Source organism: Colletotrichum fioriniae (assembly GCF_027942845.1).
Source record: "Colletotrichum fioriniae strain IMI 355084 chromosome Unknown scaffold_1, whole genome shotgun sequence".
Lineage (NCBI taxonomy): Eukaryota > Fungi > Ascomycota > Sordariomycetes > Glomerellales > Glomerellaceae > Colletotrichum > Colletotrichum fioriniae.
Genome location: NW_027076837.1, coordinates 6,434,156 through 6,450,181, shown reverse-complemented (window position 1 = coordinate 6,450,181; position 16,026 = coordinate 6,434,156). Strand labels below are relative to the sequence as shown.

Sequence of the window (16,026 nt, the reverse complement as noted above, 5' to 3'; positions counted from 1 at the left end):
TTCTAAATGTCATCGATGTCATCCTCGCCGCTCTTCTTCTTGCCCCGGCTGTCGAGCGTGTCCATGCTGATGGAGTCGCTATCGCGGGCGGGCATGGCGAGCGCTTGCCGCGCCGTGTCTGAGTTCTCGATGAACTCGCGCAGCTTCGCCTTGCCGATTTCGACGCCCTGGTTAGCGGCCGCGTTGGCCATCTGGTACATGGGGCCGAGCATGTTGAGCGTGTATGCGACGTAGGTTCCTCCGGCGAGCATGATGAGGAAGACGAAGAGGAACGGGTTGCGCAGGACTGTTGTAAGTTAGCATGTAATTCAACAAATATCAGAAAGCGAGGAATCTCACCAGCAACGATCTCGTTCCATCCAAGAGCCACCAGCAGAGCATAGAAGTACAGCGGTACCTGTGCAACACCGCCAATAGCACTACGCTTGGCCTCGACGTAGACACCGTCCGCGGTCTTCTTGAACCGGATGACGAGGTCTTGACGCTTGCTCTCGCTGAGAACAGTCATCTCCTCCTCAAGGCTCTTGCCATCCTCCTCATCAACACCACCAATTGGTGTCAAATCCTCCTCATCACTGGGCTCGACCCCACGGGGTTGGTTACCAATCCAAGCAGGCAACTCGGGAGGTCCGTAGCTTTCGGAAAGCTTGAACTTTGACAACAATGGGATGAGCGTCAGCGTCGACTCTCTCGCCTTGGTGTAGATGCCCTCAATGTCGTCGGTAGGTCTCCAGATCCTCGGTACGCCGGCCTCGTCGTATCTGAACTTGTCCTCAAAGTTTTCTCTCAGCTTCAACAAAATGTTGCCCTCCATGACCTCTTCCTCAATCTTCTCGCGCAGAGCAACCCAACTCTTGCGCCTGAGGCGCCAGAGACCAACCTCGACCTCATCCTGGGTGGCTTCGAAGCTCTTGGCACGGTCGGTGAACCTGCCCTGTGCGTCCTTGACAATATCGACAAACACGGTCCAGATGCGATCCCAAAGATCCTTCTCCGCAGGCTTCTCGCCAGTCTCAGGGGCGCCGGACCCAGCTCTACCGGAACCGAGCTTATTGAATTCAAGGCCAATCGCATCGCCCAAGCGGGACTTGACCCATCGCTCCACCCTCGTGGCCAACCGGCGCATCTCTTCCTTGCGCAGCTTACCGCTCACATCGTCCAACTCCTTCTCAAACAACACGTACTGTGACTTAAAGTTGGACCAAGCGACGCCAGGGATGGCGAGGCTCTCGGCCTCAGTCTTGAAAAACTCGAGCGTCTTCTTCTTCTCCTCGGTAACAATTTCAGCAAACTCATAGGCCGCGCCAGACTTTTGGCCAGCCTTGACAGCGCCCGATACGTGCTCACTGAAGGAAGCAATGGCGGCTTTGTGAGCGGCCGACAGCTGTGCGTTGTAGAGCGTCTTGAGGCGGCCGTCGATCTTAGCTTCCAAGTCTTGGCGCTTGCGCGTGTAGACGCCCTTGTGATATCTGCTGGCCTGAATCTCGAATGCCTTGAGACACTTCTCACGAGAATCGCGTCCCGTCGCACCTAGATCGGCCAGTACCGCGGGCTTACCGGCTCTGGCAGACTCGGATTGCTTCTCTTCGAGCGGTACAACGGCAGTATCGAATCCAATCAAGACCTCTCTCGAGATCTCATCGCAACGGAACTGCGCAAGCAGCTCCTGCTGTGTCGGCAAATCCAGGTCCTTGTTGTTGACAATCTGATCCCAGATGCCCTCGGCGTAGAGTGAAAAGCCGTCGGCGGGAATGCGTCGGTGGTACTCGGGGAGGAACACACCGCCATCGAACTCCTGAGTGCTGGCCCCACTCGTGCGGTGCCCCGCAGTGAACCTCCTCCCCAGGTTCTGGATCTCGGTAGTGAACTTATCAGCCTGCAGGATCTTGTGGGGGAGGGCGGCAAAGGCGAAGTCGAAGTAGTCCTCGATGCGCGAGTTTTCGAGGCCCTGCGGCTTGGAAATGGAGGACCAGATCTTGGTCAGGTCCTGGACCAGGGTGTTGCGCAGGTTCGCAAGGGGCGTCGTGCCAAGGTGGTCTCGGATAACGAAGAAGAGAAGTGATCTCAGACTCGACCTGTGTGGCCTGTTAGCGAGCCGCAGGGTTACTCACGCGCAGGGCGACTTACTGCTTGTCTTTAAGGAAGAGCTGTAGGTTAACCTCGAAGACGGTCTTGAGTAGGCCCATGTTGGCGCCGTTATACAGGCCGACCTGTGTCTCCCAGAGGTTGACAATCAAGACTTCGCTAGTTGCCAATGCGAATAGCGCGCTCTTTCTCTCGAAGTCTTGGTCCTCGCCACGCTCGCGGCCATCGGTTCCCTCAACATCCATGACGATGATGTTCTCGGCCATGCCGGATTCCTTCTTATTCTTGGACATCCATATTCCCTTGGTGGTCTGCTGGCGCATCGTCTCGGACATGACGGAGAAGTCGGTACCAAAGAGGTTGTTCAGCAGCGTCGACTTGCCGGTGGATTGGGAGCCGAAGACGGAGATGAGGTGGTAGTTGAACCCCGCCTCGGCGACGCGCACTTTTTGCAAGTATGTTGCGACATGGGAGCTGTCAAAAGATTAGTTGGCCGTTGGTCATGGTCGGTTCGTTGAGGCGGGGGAGTTTGTATCGTACTTGAAGTCCTTCTGATCGTCAATGACCTGGATGCCATGCTCATAGTTCTGGGCATCCGGTTCTTCGCCGACAGCAGCAAAGTGGCCGTTCATGGTTGCAGCGACGGGTGAAGCAAATAATGTGGAGGGGCAAGTCTCGTATGTTTTATTTGGTCATTGTCGTTTTCCAGATATAGGTAAGGAGAAGAGGAAAGAAAAGGAATGGGAGAGCAAGCCAAACGTTGTTCGGGTGCAATGTAGCAACAGGGGCGAAAGTGCAGTGCGTGCTAGTGGGAGTTGGCAGCTGGGAAAGGAAGTGACCACATCGACCCTTGTGATCAAATTCCCCTGTCATGGGCCGTTAATCTTGCCTTTCCCACCTGGCTTTACTGCCCTGTGGACTGTGGTAGAGTGTGCAGTTGCGCCGGATGAATGGTTGGTCCGTGCTGCTTCCTTCTCCCAAGTTCCCAACGAGTGGCCAGAACAGGCTCGGTCTCAGGGCAACCCCTGGCATGTGAATCCTGGCACCTCTCTAAAATCCCCTCGAAAAACATCAGACGACGTGACCACGACATGTGAGGTATCTCCGTTGAATAGCGGACTGGCCATGGTGAATTATACGGGCAATCAGACATTATATTGGGGTCCTGATTACAATTTCTCGAAATTCAACGGAGACGACAGTGCTCCCGTCCCTGAAACTAAGAGCTGTCATTCATTTCGGTTGGCCGCTAATACAAAGTTCATGGTTCCCACCGGCGCGGGCCGGCTTTAATGTGGAATTCCTCAAGCTCAAGCCAATCTTCCCAACGCCATGGTAATACTGGTAAAAGTCCAATTGAATCAGCCATATTTTGAAATCAGCTTCTTCATGATCCCCATGGCGCCTCCGCGGTATCCTCCACCAAATATCGCATAGTGGTTGAGGTGGTGATATCTGCGCCACCTACAAGTTAGCGGGGCAAATCACCATGGCAACCCCCCTTCGAGCAAGTGGGCGAAAGCCCGAAGCGAAGCGAGGGGAGTAGACTTACAACTCGTAAAGCGCAACCCGATCATCCCATTCCTCTACTGGTTCCGCCTTTGGCACCAGCTTATTGTATTCGGTCCAAAATCCGCTCCCGAAGCCACCAAACATCTTCATGATGCCTAGCTCGTACTCGGCGTGCCCGTAAACGGCTGACGAGTCGAAGACAACCTCCTCCGCGCCGCCCTTGCCCGCAATCTGGCCCCGGCCGTGGTTCCCGCTCCATAGATCCCCGTGGATCACCACCGGCTGAGTGCCCTTGACGCGGTCATCGCCGATCAACCGCGGAACGATTCGGCTCGCAACGGTCTCCACAGCCTGAGACAACTCTCCGTCGTCACCGTTCCTCCTGATCCCCGCGCGTAAGACACCGCGCAGCCGGTTCTCGGCATAGAACTCGGCCCACGTCTCCTTCCACGCGTTGTCCTGCGGCGTCGAACCGCAGCAGGTGCTCACGGGAAAACCGTACATGGGCCTGTCGAACCCCTCCGGGACGGGCGCCAGGGTCGTGTGCATCTTGGCGAGCTTCGCGGCTAGTGACAGGCCGGATCCGCCAGGGGCCGAGGATCCCAGGTCCAAGAAATCTGTGACGAGAAAGTATGTGCCCGGCGATGACTGGTATCGCCCGTGGGCGTGTGACTTTGGGCAGAAATTCGGCACGGCGTTGTGGATTGCGTTTAGCGATTCATGTTCGCCTGCGGGAAGTGTCAATGCTCCTGCTTCAAGACAGCTTTGGATGCCAAATTGAGTGCAAATGTGTTTCTTCACTAGACTACTCTCCATTCCAGCTAAGATTCACTGACCTCTAAACATGACTTCGGCGTCTTTCCCGGAGCCCGTCTTGACGAAGAAGTTGGTGGGCTGACCATCGATGACAGACGTGAGTTTGAAAGATGATGCGAATCCAGAGCCGCCATGAGACGCGATTTCGGTCTGCTCCGGATCAAGCTGGAGGGCTTCAAGGATAGCTGGATCTACGTTTGGTGCCATTTTCGAGATATGTGAGATTGACTCGATCAAGTCTGTTTTGACAGGCTGATGCTTTGTGTGATTCAAAGCTGAGCTCTTGAGCTCAGGTACATGCCACCAGCTCAGACCGTTGGGGTGAGCTCTTAGTGACGTAGAACAGCAACGGCCTCCACACTGTGACTGTCCCGCGCCAAGCTGCATGCCTCTCAGCCCCACAAAGACCCATTCTGTTTGTCATTTGCAGCCACCGTGTCTTCTCGCCCGACTTGAACGATGCTCCGGCCTCCTCGCTCACACCCAATAACCACTTGGATCGATAGCTCAGTGGTAGAGCGAGAGATTGCAGTTAAACGCAGTTTATCTCTAGGCCCCGCGTTCGAATCGCGGTCGGTCCTTTCCTTTTGCTTTGGTCGCTACCTGTATTGTGTTGTGACTTAGAAAGGTTCTATAGTTTGTTTTGTTAACCACCTTTGTTGGAGATTGCCCTTCTGTTATCACTCTTCAAAGCTATTGCGTGCTGTTTTCCAAAGTTTGTTGCTCCAAAATTGCCTGATTCGGCTCCCGGTGCAATGGTGGGGTCATGTTCCCGACAGATGAAAAACAACGGGGCCGTGATGGGGCCGTACATGCTCTGCCAAAGCTTTGAAACGATTCTCTGGGATTGTAAGGTAGGAGGAGAAGGAAATGGAAAACTGAAAGCCGTTCAAAAGATGAGATAGGTCGTATGGAGAGCCGGTTGCCATAGTCTTTGGTGTAATGTTTATTGAACTAGCAAAAAGAAATCCTGAGGGTCATCCTATGCCTTTGCGTGCAAAAGTAACGCCTTCCGCAATGTACCAACACCAAAGCACCCTTCTCTATCTCGTGGTGTCTATCGTCTTAACAACATCCAAGTCACGGCTTCCCGAGAGACCACCGGACCAACCAAGGGAACCTCATTTGGCTGATTCCCCGTCCCGCCTGACTGGCTGACATGCGGGAGCCAAAACCCCCCCGGCATACCATACCTGGTCAGGCCTGTCATTACCCCAACTCTCCAAGCCCACCTCAAGCTAAAAGTGAGATAGCTAGCACGCCAGCCACCAGCGGCACGGCACCACACCCAAGGGCCAAGACCCAAGAGCATGTTTCTGTTTACCCCATCCTATCACTTCCCCAGGATTGAGATCTCACCAGCCCAACGGGACCAGTCCACCACCCCCGCTAACACAAGCTAGGGGGTGGACGCCCGCCGGCGTCGCTCCCAGTTTGTCCAACGACTGCGACCCAAGGACCCCTTATCTGGCATCTCAAACCCTAAATCTGGTGCTCTGGACCGTCGCTTGTGCAGCTTGCGAGAACAACGACGCTGTTGACGATAGTAAGCGTCTTGGCGTCCGGGGGCAGGATTGAGGGGTTGTGATCCAACCTGCCTGAATGAAAGGATGGCCGGCCTTGCTTGAGCGACAAAAGTAGAGAGAAATTGTCGAAAAGAATGGTCCAGACTCCCCCAACGCCAAGATGCCACTTCCCGGGGTAAATGTGGCCCAGATGTAGTCAGCTTTGCTCGGGTTGTTGTCATTCGCTTTCCCTCCATCCCCCTCCCCTTCCTCCCTCTCCCTTCTCTAACTTCTTAGATGATTTCCTTTCCTAGGGCTAGGCGGTGAACGTCGGTGGCAGAAGCGCGGTCTGAACTGGCGTTGCTGTCTTGGGAGTAGACGCTGAGGTTTGTCGTTGAGGATGTCTCTTCGCGGCGGAGTGGTGTCAGGTCTGATTCTGTCTCTCGTCGCAGAGCCATCGCTCGTCTCTCTTTTATTGCTGCTTGGCTCGGGATGGACGTGTAGCTCGTTGCCGTGGTCTGCGGGGCGGTCGTCTTCCAGTGCTCGCCGTTGCCGTTCCAGCAGGCGGAGCAGGGACACTGGGGAGTTCGGTTGATGGCTGGCGGCGGGGTGCAGTGGCGCTTCCACCAGCTGAGAGGCTTCTGTTCGGAAGGCATTGTGATGTTGATGTTTTTTGGAGCTTGAGAGATGAAGTAGAAAGAAGGGATCAAGGGACCAGGGAACCAAGTCCAGAGGGTCTATGTGTATGCGTGTGTATGAGGGTATAAGTAGAGATCGACTGGACTTGGTAAAGGTCAAACGGTGACCCCCTTAATGAGAAAGCGTAGAGCCTCTGGAACGAAGGCGAGGAAACAGAACTGGAGATAGAGACAAGAAAACCGAGACGGGGAAGGGAGACTTCTCGGGAAAAGGTGGCCCCCAGTGAGATTATATACCCACGATGCATGACCTCCGAGACCACGGCCGGCCGAGCCCAGGTCAAAGACGGTCTTGTGGGACCCCTTGATGGTAATACCCATGACCTACCTGCATGTGAAGCTGAGCTGAGTGGACGGCTTGCACACTTGCAAAAGCTCGACGCCCCGGCTGAGGTGTGCGAAAAATAATCTCGACTGGGCGCTTGGCTACCTAAGTAGCTAGCACCGGGCTGGCTGCCGCCGCCGGCGCACCTCCAAAGTGCGATGCCATGTGCTTCTTGCTTCCTTGGTGGCACATTCAGGAAGACTGCATTCGCTGTCCGTCCACATCTCCAAGGCTCACTCGAGTCCAGGAAGACTAGCAAAATCTCAAAGAAGACGGCGTCTGGAAAGATGAGAGAAAGGTGAGAAAAAAAACGGTCTAGGTACAAGTTAGTCGCGAGATTTGTGAGGTTCGAAGGAAGGTACGTACTGGTTGGGTTAGTCACATTCGCGGCTTCGCCAATCGCCTCCCACGTCTTCTCACCTCACCTTGAAGTTGGCTCGGAACTGGTTCGGAGAGTCTTCGCAATGTCAGTGCCCGCTTTTCCTTGTTGTTCCTACGGCCAACATACGATGTGGAGCCTATCCCATCATGAAATCAACAGTTTTTTTTTTCGTCTTTCTATTATTGGGCGTGCGATAAGACCTGAGCGGTGTCCTACTTGAAACTGTTTGGTGGCTTCGTCGTTGCGAGGTTGCGGTTGTGGCTGCGACGTCGTCAACGGTTTCGCGACTGCGACTGCGACCGCGAGCTGTGTAAGACGCCGATCATCCGGGCGATCAGCAAACGGTAGCTAGCGGACACCTTCAGCCTGTTGTCTCTGCTCGGAAACCGAAAGAGAGAGAGAAATATTTGGTCTCCTGTGAAAAGTTTTGGAGGTGTCTTCGTGAAGGATAAAACCCGGGAATAAGTGGCGAGAAGAAATGACGGTTATCTCCATCAACCGCAACACCAAAGTCCAGACCCCGTCAAGGAATCATCCCGAACAAAAGCAAAATTCGCGTCATCGACCCTGGTCAATGCCAATAGATATGGGCAAGGTTCGGGAAGTGTCCGCCGGGAGGGCCTTTCGCTAGCATGCAAGCTAAGAAAATTCAAGAAACGGGAGAGATGCATGGGAACGCTATTCCCGTGGCAAGGGTATTGTAAGGCCAAACGGTCACGACGACTGGGATCTCGAGAGGAATTTAAGAGAGTTAACCGCAGGCCGGGAAACGACATGTCTGTTGAGCCTCACGGTGGATCCTTTCCCTTCCGTTTGACGGTTGTTGTGGACGCCCCTTCATCCGAGAATCGCAATAGCCGAAGTGGTATCCATTCTGTGCCGACAGATGCTGTGGCTGGAGGGTTCTCGGAGATGGGTCCTGGGATTTGCGGAGTGGAATGGCCTGATCACTACGTCCGGCGTCGCATCGGAGCCAATTTGATGATATAGGTTCTTCCGGCCCGACGCTTTTGATTGTTGATGTGTTTCTTTCTTCTGCTCTTCCTTGCTGGTTACTTTTTGATTCCTTTTCCCTTTGGAGACATTGGAGTTGAAGCAGTGACTGAACGGCTTCAAAGCAAAAAGTTTTGCTGAGACAAAATGAAGGTCATATCAGATCAAAGACAGGGGTCTTGCCAAACTCGCAACTAGGCTTGCTAAGGCGGCTCCTACATCGCTTCTTTCATTCTGGTATCTAACATGCAGCAGAGTCATTAGGTATTGTTCTTGCTCATTGGGGCTCTCGTATCTTCTAGTTTGAGCAATAAAATTGCACTTCGATGAGTGAGTCTTTACCAGCACCTGTCTGAAAACCTTTGCTGAACCAAGAGCAGCCTAGAGCCGATGAAGCTTCTACGGATCCAATGGCTGTCATGCCTAGCTATCCAAAGACCCATCACTTTTGAGCCCAGGTCGTCTAAAGTCTCGCCTCATCCAGTGCGACTGAGCCATTCTAGCCTTAAGATGGATTGACCTTCACATCACAGCCGATCGTCAAGTCGGCCCAACCACCTGAACCCTGAGGTTAAATTCAATCAAAAACATATACTTGAAAGGTCAAAGGTCAACCCAAATGGATGTGTGCCAGCGGCCTTCGTATTGCCTGGCACGAAGAAACTGGAGTCATACAAATGCGCGAAACGCTGCCTACAATTCTTCAACAACACTACCACAGAACCCCTTCTGCCGGCTGCCGGAATTCGTGAACGATGCGTCCGATGTGCATTGCGTTGAGGAATACCACTCGTACCAGCTCTCCTGCTACGTCCAGCCCTCCGCAATAACGCTTACGGATGACGACGACAAAAGCACAGCTGCCGCCGCTTCCCACCAAGAAGGGGAGCCGCCATCACGCCTTTGGCTGCGCAGAACATTGCAATCCGCCAGCAGCCTGCTATCAATTGCTGATGGGCTTATTCGAGCTGCGGTGTCAACTACCGCGAGGAGGCTGGATCAAGCTCGAGCAGATATCAGCACATGGTGGCTGGCTAGCCGAAGGCTACGACTATGGTTGGGACGATTGAGGAAAGTCTTGCCCGTTGTCATACTGTGCAGACTCGTGGCTCAGTGTTTATTGGCGCAAGACCGGCCCGCCTACGTCCTAGTCCACGTATGCCGATCATGGTCAGTCGTAGTCAGTGTTGTACCAGAGCCGGTAGCTCGCATCGAAGGTGGCCATATGTAAGGCTCTCTGCTGGATCTTTAGCATGGCATCTGAGTCCTATGTCCACCGGATAAGCTGCCACGCGAATGGTAGAGTGGGTGGATTAGACGTTGTGAAGAGCCGGCTCTGGTACCATGCCAAACCCAGAAGGAGATGAGTTCTGTAAGCTACAACCTTTGACAACTTCAACAATGGTCGCTAACTTTGTAGCAGGTTTAAACACTGCGATCGAGCGGTTTTCAACGTCCTAGGTACAACTTCTCGATTGCGAACATACGATAATGTCATCAAGAAAGCATCTACACCGAATCAGACAAGGCGATTGGATGGATAGGGTTCATTCGGTTGATATTATGCCGCAATATGGTTATACGCAATGGCGCTCAAGAAAAGGCAAGTTGGAGTTGACCTGGGGGAGACGAGATTTGTTCTGGTGTATCTGTGAGTCTTTCAACAGTATGAGCACAAATGGACGTGCTGCTTCTGAAGCCGCCTGGCAGCGTGCAGAAAGCTGGATCACAGCAATGTCTAAAAGTCGAGGTGAAGAAATGACGCCACATGATGAGCCTGCAGATGCAGCTTCCTGCAGCATTGCAGACACGTGGTTGGCGTTGTGTCTTGACAGGTGCACGGGTTCGGAGCTCGGGCCACTTTCGGCCGCTTTACCGGATGGTCTCCGAATCCGACCTTGACTTCTCGACGGAGCTATCCCGTGCCTCGGCCAACGATGGAAAACTGATGCTGAGTTTTGAGGGGGGGGGGGGGGATGCCTTAGTTGAAGAAAACCAAAGATATGGGCTAATACATCGCTATCAACCAGGTCAGCTTTAGCAGTTACTCGAAATTAGATGTGTAGGGTAGTAGGAGAAGACATGGCAACGGTTTTGGCGGAAGAAGCAAGCTCCGTTGGCAGCTAAAAGCGGCGGTGGAACCCTGTAGCTCGGCTGAAGCTTTGTTCCGAGCGAAAACCAGCCAGAGGACCGGGAATTCCCGCGGCCCAGAAACCTCTGGTTTTCCCGTTTGAGATTGCTTGGAGATAGCGCTTTCCTGCAAAACCAATTGCATCACAGCACACTCGAAGGACTCCTCGTCAGTCCTCTTCCTTTTCCCTTCCTACCACCACGCGCCTTTTCATCCCACCCGTCGGGATCTTCTTGTCAGTCATTTAATTGACAGGCGCGCTTGACGTTTTTTCCTCTTCCTCCGATCTTCGAAAACCACCCCCCGTCCTTCGCGACACGAACACATAAACCCCCTTCACAATCATGTTCAAGCTCGGACGCAGCCGGTTGGCTTCTGCCATCCAAACTTCCTCCAAGGTCGCCGCTCCCAGATACCCGGGCCTTGCCCAGCAACAAAGGAGAAACCTCAGCATTCACGAGTACCTCTCCGCCGACCTTCTGCGCCAGGTAAACACACCCACCAGAGAATCTGCGATACATGGGGCCCCACTCCTTTTCGGGGGGGCCAGTTTTTCAGCAGCTTCTCAGCCAGCTCAACGCGATAAAGAACCAAACAATAGCTAACGTGCGGGTCGCTTTTTCGTTTTTAGTATGGAGTCGGTGTCCCCAAGGGATCCAACGCGAAGACCGCCGCCGAGGCCAAGGCCATCGCAAAGGAGATTGGTGGTGAGGACATGGTCATCAAGGCCCAGGTCCTCGCCGGTGGACGTGGAAAGGGCACCTTCGACAACGGCCTCAAGGGCGGTGTTCGCGTCATCTACTCCCCCACCGAGGCCGAGATGTTCGCCGAGCAGATGATTGGCCACAAGCTCATCACCAAGCAGACCGGCGCCGGCGGCAAGCTCTGCAGCTCCGTCTACATTTGCGAGCGCAAGTTCGCCCGCCGCGAGTTCTACCTTGCTATCCTGATGGACCGCGCCTCCCAGGCCCCCGTCATCGTCTCCTCCTCCCAGGGCGGCATGGACATCGAGACCGTCGCCAAGGAGAACCCCGACGCCATCATCACCACCAACATTGACATCAACAAGGGTGTCACCGACGAGATCGCCCGCGACATCGCCGTTAAGCTCGGCTTCAGCGAGCAGTGCATCGAGGATGCCAAGGACACCATCCAGAAGCTCTACAAGATCTTCCTCGAGAAGGACGCCACCCAGATCGAGATCAACCCCCTCTCCGAGACCTCTGACCACAAGGTCCTCTGCATGGACGCCAAGTTCGGCTTCGACGACAACGCCGACTACCGCCAGAAGGAGGTCTTCGCCCTCCGCGACACCACCCAGGAGGACGCCGATGAGGTCCGCGCCGCCGAGTCCGGCCTCAACTTTATCAAGCTCGACGGTGACATCGGCTGCCTCGTCAACGGTGCCGGTCTGGCCATGGCCACCATGGACATCATCAAGCTTAACAAGGGTACCCCCGCCAACTTCCTCGACGTCGGTGGTGGTGCCACCCCCGCCGCCATCAAGGAGGCCTTTGAGCTCATCACGAGCGACCCCAAGGTCTCTGCCATCTTTGTCAACATTTTCGGTGGTATCGTCCGCTGCGATCTCATCGCCAAGGGTCTCATCAACGCCTCCAAGGAGCTCAACCTCAAGATCCCCATCATTGCCCGTCTCCAGGGTACCAACGTCGAGGCCGCCCACGACATCATCAACAACTCTGGCATGAAGATCTTCTCTATCGACGACCTCCAGACCGCCGCTGAGAAGGCTGTGCAACTGTCCAAGGTTGTCAAGATGGGTAAGTCATGAAATGCTCCGCACTCTTTTACTTGTGAGCCTCTGCTAACTAAACTTCCAGCCCGTGACATTGATGTCGGCGTCGAGTTCTCCTTGGGTATCTAAAGCTCTAGCGTTGTGTTTTAGACTGGCCTCGCCCTGTACATTAATTAACATAGCCCTAGGTTGAAGGAGCTAGCACTGGGAGCCGAAATATCAAACTTGTGTTCAAATGTCACTTGCAAGTTTCCCTCAAGCGCCCGCCACTACGTTACCCGTCTCTGTTGTGAATGTGAAGTATCCCAAGCCTCGTCAAGTTTTCTCCATATTCCGTCCATCCTTCTCGCCTGCATGCGATGAACATGTTCATATGGTTACATATGCACAATTTGCTAAGCAGGAAAAAAAAAAAAAAAAAAAAGTCCCCACTCCACGTCTGCAGGCGAAGCGTGTCATGTAACCACATCATCCACATCAACGGTTCCCACTTCCCAAGTCCCCAACTCGCTTCTCTCTTTCTGCCTTTCGCTTATGTGTCCCCTTGCTGCATTTCAAAGTCTCCATGAGACAATGGAGACGCCCTCTATCTCAACAACCAGATGACTAAGCCTTTCATCCCGCTTAAACCCAGGATCGATAGCTCAGTGGTAGAGCGAGAGATTGCAGCTTTCTAGCAGCAACCTATCTCTAGGCCCCGCGTTCGAATCGCGGTCGGTCCTTGGAATCATTGTCTCTGGTGAAAAACTTCTTTTTTTTTGGTTGTGTTTGTTAGAGGTTCGTTGAATAAGTGAAATTTGGTATGTATGAGTGAGTGCAGGTTGTGTGTTTGTACAGCAACGATGTAATGGTTGGTCACTTAATCCTTACTTACCTCGCACTTATCAAAGCCGGTCTCTACATGGTGTTGCACTCACAGAGCTGAGATTATGAACTTGTCTAATACGTCCTTTCATTGTTTGTTGATCACATACTCTTCACGCGTTTTGAACCTTATAGTAGTAGTGCTGTGAGAATTGAAGTAACAAGGTGAAAAAGAGGACCGACCTCTGAGACACGCCAGCTGTGACAATGACTCAACCCTTTTCTGGTATTAGACTCCAACGCCAAGCAACCATCCATCTTCATATGATCCAGCTGAAGCCACGGAAAGTAAGTGTCTGCCCTCCTAAGACTTAATCATAGATCCCAAAAACAATCCAAGAGCAGTCAATGCCAACGCAAGCGGCGTTGTCGCATTCTGTATATCTCCCGAAATAACTCCAAACAAGTACAAAAAGCAAAACACGAAAAACGGCGAAAGGCACAACAGGATATACACCGACGTCATCAGCGCAGACCGCCGTTCCCGGATATACAGGCCCCAAAAGTCCTCTTTGCGATTACTCCGCTCGTCGAGGTAGTGGTACCGCTGCGGTATGCAGCCTACGGTATCGTCGCTCAGCGCCTCCACTGTATCGTAGAACGGCAGGCCGAGCGAGTTCCAGAGGACAGACTCGCTCTTGGCCGTGTAGTGGAACACGTGGCTGAATTCTTCGGGAGAGACGGGGGGTTCGCGAAGGGCGGGACGTGGGTTGTAGTAGTAGTCCTTTTGAGATGTGCTTGGGACTTCGAGGCCACGGTGGGCGAAGCCATTGCGGCAGAATTTTTCAAACTGGCAAAAGTTTAGTATCGCTCTTCAGGCTCGCGGGCTACTATGCTATCCATCCCGAGAGGCCGTGATATGAAAGAGTCTATTGTTGTCTTTGCCTCGCTTTAGGACCAAGAAGAGGATATCACTTACACGCACAAACTCGCAGTGAGAGAAGTTGTAAGGCGAGAACCACCACCTCCAGAAGCCTTTGAGCTCGCGGTACGCCTTTCGCAACTCTTGGCCAAAGTCTGCGGTGTCTAGGTAGAGCGAGGGTAGTTGCCTGAGCCGATGCCGACCCGTGGTCGCGAGCAAGAAGATGTACCTCAGCCGAGGATAATCGCGCTTCTGACCAGTCTGATTCTCCTGGCTAGGCGAGGACATTGGGCCAGGCAGCTTTGATAATTCGTTGGCGCTGGAAGACTTGATGGATCTTGTTCCTAGCGATGAGGTGTTATCGATTTTCGAAGACGTCGGCGGAGCGTCTGATGCCGGGTTGGTTGCTGAGGCTGTATGGTTCCGGCTTGCGAGAGGATACTTCAGCAGCAGCATTGCAATATTACCTGCGAATGACGCTGGCACGGTTTCCCATCTTGATATGCCGCACCTCTGAGTGTGCAATGTTAGCAACATGAATCTCTGAGTGACTGATGCGTCAAACTTACACAGCGCCACCCAACTCGCGCCTCAGTGGAGCTCAAAGCACACTTGGGAGATGGTAGCGGCCACCAATCCCAATCCTCCTTGGTCATTCTTTCCACCCAAGTTTGGAATACATCGAGCCTTTTTGGTGTGCTTCTGACGTCCAGCATCACGTTTTCAGGACTCGACTCTTCCAGCTCCGTCAGAACGACTTGCATCTTGTCCTTCATGTCGATCCAATACTGGTCCTCCAATGTGTCCTTGCCTTCGAGGACCTTCGCAACAAGCTTCTGGGCGAGGGTGCGGAAAGTAGGGTTGACGAAATCGGACAGCCTCCTCGTCATGTTTTCGAACGCCCCGCTGGAGAGAACAAAGGCCCTGATAGACTCAAAGTCCAACTCGTTCGTTTGTTCGTCCTTCTCCTCGGGAGCATCATCGCCTTCTCCCTGGTCAAGGTTGTCATCTTCCTGCTCGAGCTGTGCAACTTCATCTGGACGAGGATCCTCATACAGGGTGCCTGGAAAATCCTCTGATTTGTTGGTCCTCGGCTGGTCGAGGGCGATGGGCGCGAGGCTCTTTTCGGCGATTCTCGAAGTGACTCCTGACGCGATTGCCAGCCGGTAGATACGGAAAAACACAGCGGACAGAGCTTCTTCCTTGGATGTCGCTTCTACTGCTAATTCCAGGCCCAAGTTTCGCAATATCCGGGTCAGGTTCCTCCGCAGTCTGTCAAGTCCCACTCCAGGCGTCTGCATGGCCGCTTTGAAGAGCGGATATAAAGTATCATTTTCGGACAAGAATGATATCGCGTTGCCCAAGCCCGATGTGACCGGTGTCGAAGTCGAACCCTCAATCAGAGTGGTTGCTGACGATTGAAAGGATGCCACTGAGCTAGTTTCCCACGCATAGTCGTCATCGTCGTTGTCGAAGTCTCTCTGATTTGGCTCCTTGTCGTCAACAGTAGCCATGGCGGGAAACATGCTTCCACAGTGGCTAAAGGCACTTGGACTGCTTGCCAAAAAGTCGCGGAGGTACCTTGAGTTGACAAGCTCTTTGCACTTATCCCACGTCGTGAACTTCTGGAGCCAATCTTTCCTCCAGGCGAAAAGGGTTGGATCTGGGACAGTCTTCGCAATGTGTTCCTGCAGACGTAAGAATGCGTTTTCGTTGCCCTCCCCGTAAATTGGCATCATCTCGACGCCAAATAGACCTGCCAACGAGTATGCAATGTCCTCAAGTCGATACGCATTGCGATTCGTAGCCCAGAACATCTTCCGGGCCACGGATACCTTTGCGAGATCACCACCTTGAAGAACAAAAGTGTCAACACCAGTAATATCAAATAGGTGATTCCGGAGCTCCGATCGTGTGCCGATGAGTTCCCATCCACGGGAGTAGAATACAAGCTCGGGTGGAGCAATAAGTTCCGGCAAGGCCCAGGACCGCGTAAACCATCTACTGCGTTTGAATGTGTGTCGAAATCTGCCCTCCAGATTGTCGTCAAGATTCCTGTCGGTCAAATAAACATGCCCGGCCGGCATAGCGCGTTCT

The 16,026-nt window shown here is 53.5% G+C and overlaps 5 protein-coding genes and 2 non-coding genes across 7 annotated transcripts; 3 read left to right on the top strand and 4 right to left on the bottom strand.

Annotated features, from left to right (window-relative positions):
• Positions 1 to 2: 2 nt before the first annotated feature.
• Positions 3 to 2,717, bottom strand: SEY1 (Dynamin-like GTPase that mediates homotypic ER fusion; the record flags this gene model as incomplete). Its single annotated transcript, XM_053194239.2, has 4 exons — positions 3 to 286; positions 340 to 2,075; positions 2,128 to 2,559; positions 2,626 to 2,717. 4 exons carry the CDS (start codon positions 2,715 to 2,717, stop codon positions 3 to 5), a joined length of 2,544 nt encoding a protein of 847 aa, XP_053048436.2.
• A 729-nt stretch (positions 2,718 to 3,446) lies between these two features.
• N0V96_001657 (uncharacterized protein) lies at positions 3,447 to 4,620 on the bottom strand (the record flags this gene model as incomplete). The annotated part of the gene is made up of 3 exons (XM_053194238.2): positions 3,447 to 3,540; positions 3,638 to 4,214; positions 4,434 to 4,620. 3 exons carry the CDS (start codon positions 4,618 to 4,620, stop codon positions 3,447 to 3,449), a joined length of 858 nt encoding a protein of 285 aa, XP_053048435.2.
• Positions 4,621 to 4,909: 289 nt separating this feature from the next.
• N0V96_001656 lies at positions 4,910 to 4,994 on the top strand. The gene has a single exon. It is a non-coding gene; the product is annotated as a tRNA-Cys (tRNA).
• A 1,217-nt stretch (positions 4,995 to 6,211) lies between these two features.
• On the bottom strand, positions 6,212 to 6,574 carry N0V96_001655 (uncharacterized protein; the record flags this gene model as incomplete). Its single annotated transcript, XM_053194237.1, has 1 exon — positions 6,212 to 6,574. The coding sequence occupies one exon, from the start codon at positions 6,572 to 6,574 to the stop codon at positions 6,212 to 6,214; it is 363 nt and encodes a 120-aa protein (XP_053048434.1).
• A 4,217-nt stretch (positions 6,575 to 10,791) lies between these two features.
• LSC2 (succinate--CoA ligase beta chain) lies at positions 10,792 to 12,332 on the top strand (the record flags this gene model as incomplete). The annotated part of the gene is made up of 3 exons (XM_053194236.1): positions 10,792 to 10,935; positions 11,079 to 12,228; positions 12,289 to 12,332. The coding sequence occupies 3 exons, from the start codon at positions 10,792 to 10,794 to the stop codon at positions 12,330 to 12,332; spliced, it is 1,338 nt and encodes a 445-aa protein (XP_053048433.1).
• A 504-nt stretch (positions 12,333 to 12,836) lies between these two features.
• On the top strand, positions 12,837 to 12,925 carry N0V96_001653. Its single transcript has one exon. It is a non-coding gene; the product is annotated as a tRNA-Cys (tRNA).
• Positions 12,926 to 13,371: 446 nt separating this feature from the next.
• N0V96_001652 (uncharacterized protein) lies at positions 13,372 to 16,016 on the bottom strand (the record flags this gene model as incomplete). Its single annotated transcript, XM_065756285.1, has 3 exons — positions 13,372 to 13,857; positions 13,987 to 14,273; positions 14,660 to 16,016. 3 exons carry the CDS (start codon positions 16,014 to 16,016, stop codon positions 13,372 to 13,374), a joined length of 2,130 nt encoding a protein of 709 aa, XP_065615525.1.
• Positions 16,017 to 16,026: the final 10 nt, after the last annotated feature.